A 3,190-nucleotide genomic window follows, 5' to 3' on the forward strand; every position below is an offset into this window, starting at 1 on the left:
GAGTCGATGAAAATTTCATCTTTTGAAACATGGACATAAGAATTAACGATTCGCATAATGAATCGTGCTTAACATTTAATCTATCTATTCTTTTTATTATTTTGAAATCTGTTAGATTTAAAATTAACAACGAAAATAGACGACATTCCATTTAACGTAATCAATCAAAAACGATTAGAATTAGATGAACACCTCTGTTGATTGTAATAGAATTGAGTAAAGAGGATCACGCCATTGCAATGCAAGTTCGTTTTAGCAAAGGACCACTCGTCCGTCTTGTTATCTGTCCTGCACGTTTGGAATGCGATTCGTTTAAACGCAATTAAAAATTCTTCCCTATTTTAAAACGAGTTTTAAAAATTCACTCGATTTACACGGTGATTTTATTTATAATGGAACGTCGATTCCAAATGTGCATCGAGACTCCTGTTAGATCGTCACTTACGTTTAATTACGGCCGGCTGAGAAAGCAGTAAATGTAATTAATTAATAAATAACATTAATCTTAAAGCGAAATACAATATACGTATAAAGTACATGTAGTTCTCTCATGTAATATATGTCTGCGTGTGATTCATGCAAACTGTAAATTAATTATAGCGATAATGCCTAGCATATTATCGTCAATAAACAAGGAAACTGGTTAAAATGAAAGATGCTTAACTCGTTTCCGCATAATTTTTGTATTTATTTTTTTACCGACTACGTTTAATAACGTATATATAAATATGTGTATAAATGTGTTCTCGTTGAATAAATTGTAATTGAGAAATCTGGATGAATAATGGAGTCAGGTGTCTCTCGCGAATGATACACGAGATTCTTTTAAAAAATTTCTATTTATTTCATTTGTAAGGATTTGTATAAAATATAGTACATCGTTCTCTCATAGTAAAATAATCACATTCATGCTCATCGATGATATAAAACAATTATCCATTATTCTTCGATTTGTACGTTCGTATTGTAAAAATATTTTATTGTACGTTGGATATTATAAAAATAACAGAGTTTCGTTATAAAATAGAAATCGCTACGCTATCATGTAATTTATACGCTTGCGCTTCTTTAAATTCGTCGAGATTTCTGAAGGTAGGATGTTACCGGTTCCCATTTTCAGCCACTCGAGCAGTCGGATTTTGGCTCTTCGACCACTGAGGAACAAATCCCTTTCCAGCCGAGGAAGTTCTTGACCTAAGGAAACGTCGGACACTGGATTCTGGGCCCAGTCCATGATTATCCGCAGACGGGCTTTGAACGTCTGGAAAATAGTTTGTAACGATCATCGATAGACTGGGTTTTTATGTAAATTAAAATAATTGTGATTAGTGTTTAGAAAACATGATCTAAATCGGGATTTCTTGTATTTGAATAAGTTCTATATTATTTATCGTATTGTATAATTTACCTGTAACAAGCAGTCTGTGATTTGATCAACGTCGTTATCGCTCAGTCTTCTTACGTGCATTCCTAATTCGTAGTAGAACGGATTCCAACTACTTAGAACTATAGCATCTGCGTCTGCCTCTAAAATTTCTCTGTTAATATAAAAGTTAATGAAAGACGTGTTAGTTAACAAAAGAATAGATACGATATTGTACAGTAGAACTTATAAAATATTGAGTAAACTCTATCAAGCTGTAATTGTGAATAAAATAATTATAAAATTTATATAGAATAATTACAGCTTGATTTAATTAAGCATGAAGTAAATATAAATTATAAATACGAGAGATCTATATAGAAAATGTTACATCAAATGATCAATGTTTAATTACATTGTTTACAGTGTAATTAAATATTGTATAAGGATTGAATGATTACGACGAATGATCGCACCTGTACACCTCCTTGTATATCTTTGGTATGTCAACACTGACCACGGAGTTTTGCATTTTTTTCAATGGCTCTGCGAGCCACAGTGGCAAATCCAATTTTGATCCCACTTTCAGATCATTCGACTGTGAAGAGGAATCCAAGAAACCTTAAGAGGTAATAAGATATTTAAATCTTTTAAATACGTAGCCTAACCTAGAAAGAGGTTATCAAAACTGCTAGGAAACTTGCCTAGTCCTGGCAGTTCCACTTCGATCGTGCACTTGATCGGTTCTTCCGTTGATAGAATATCGTTGATGGCGAAATAATTCGGCGTATAACTTTGATGGCATGCCATTATTATATATTATTGAAATAAAACAAATATACGCAGAGTTTCAGTTCGGTATTTCACTAATACATATTCGCGGTCTACCCACTCCGCGTGGCTCGTGAAAAACGAGCATTGACACTTTGACACCTGTCAGTGACCTGCAGGGTCATATGTCATAAGTACGAAGCTGTAAAACTAAAAAACGTCGTTTCTACTGATAGGAATTGCACGAAACTTGAGAGACGTGTTTAACAAGGATTTATTTAAATGCCTCTCAAGATTCATTAAGATCCCTTCACGGGTTTGGAAAATAGTATTTAAGGGAACGTTATTCGTTCATTGTATCATTTACTTATTATTTAATTAATTATTAGGACAATTAACATTTTAAAACGTAGGTTAAAATGATTTTGGGGTTGCTCGTGGCGCGATCTAGCGTTCATGGCCGCGAAAGTGTTTGGCTCCGATGAATTTAAAGTTCATCGTGGCGCCATCTAGCGTTCACGGCTGCGAACCCGATTCTCTCTCTGGTGCAGCAATATTGGAGCCAAGCATTTTCCTTTTTGACAAAAAATTTCGTTTTTCCTCAATAACTCCCGAACGGATGGACGTAGGGGGGCGTATTTAGAACCCTTTTGTAGGGGACGACGAGATCTACAACTTCTGTGCAAAAAGAATTCGCTAGTGCCAATAGTTACCGAGTTATTTGCAAAAAACGGAAAACAGTTTTTTGCAAATTACTCGTAAACTACTGATGCTAGCGAGAAACTGTTATATAGAGATTGTAGATCACGTCGTCCTCTACAAAATGGACCCATAAACGTCTCCCTAAGTCCATCCGTTTGGAAGTTATTGGCAAAAAACAGAAAAACAGTTTTTTGCAAATAACTCGTTAACTATTGGCACTAGCGAATTCTTTTTGCACAGAAATTGTAGATCTTGTCGTCCCCTACAAAATGAGTCTAAATACGCCCCCCTACGTCCATCCGTTCGGGAGTTATTGAGGAAAAACGAAAAGTCTTTTTAAAAGTTCACAGATTT

At 34.8% G+C, this 3,190-nt stretch overlaps 1 protein-coding gene across 1 annotated transcript; it reads right to left on the reverse strand.

The window, feature by feature from the left end:
• Positions 1-820: 820 nt before the first annotated feature.
• On the reverse strand, positions 821-2,508 carry Psf3 (DNA replication complex GINS protein PSF3). Its single transcript, XM_018020495.2, has 4 exons — positions 2,068-2,508; positions 1,840-1,984; positions 1,409-1,538; positions 821-1,261 (listed from the first exon to the last, which is right to left on the reverse strand). Exons 1-4 carry the CDS (start codon positions 2,171-2,173, stop codon positions 1,034-1,036), a joined length of 609 nt encoding a protein of 202 aa, XP_017875984.1. The 5' UTR covers positions 2,174-2,508; the 3' UTR covers positions 821-1,033.
• Positions 2,509-3,190: the final 682 nt, after the last annotated feature.

This window comes from Ceratina calcarata, unplaced genomic scaffold, assembly GCF_001652005.2.
Source record: "Ceratina calcarata isolate Rehan_Ccalc_2016 unplaced genomic scaffold, ASM165200v1 scaffold229.2, whole genome shotgun sequence".
Classification (NCBI taxonomy): Eukaryota; Metazoa; Arthropoda; class Insecta; order Hymenoptera; family Apidae; genus Ceratina; species Ceratina calcarata.

What these genes read in the sequence shown, in the direction of transcription:
- Psf3 (XM_018020495.2), bottom strand. Translation starts at nt 2,173, where the DNA reads ATGGCATGCCATCAAAGTTATACGCCGAATTATTTCGCCATCAACGAT. An exon ending in ATATACAAGGAGGTGTACAG is followed by an intron (nt 1,539 to 1,839) that starts GTGCGATCATTC and finishes TTATATTAACAG; the next exon opens with AGAAATTTTAGAGGCAGACG. An exon ending in TCACAGACTGCTTGTTACAG is followed by an intron (nt 1,262 to 1,408) that starts GTAAATTATACA and finishes ACTATTTTCCAG; the next exon opens with ACGTTCAAAGCCCGTCTGCG.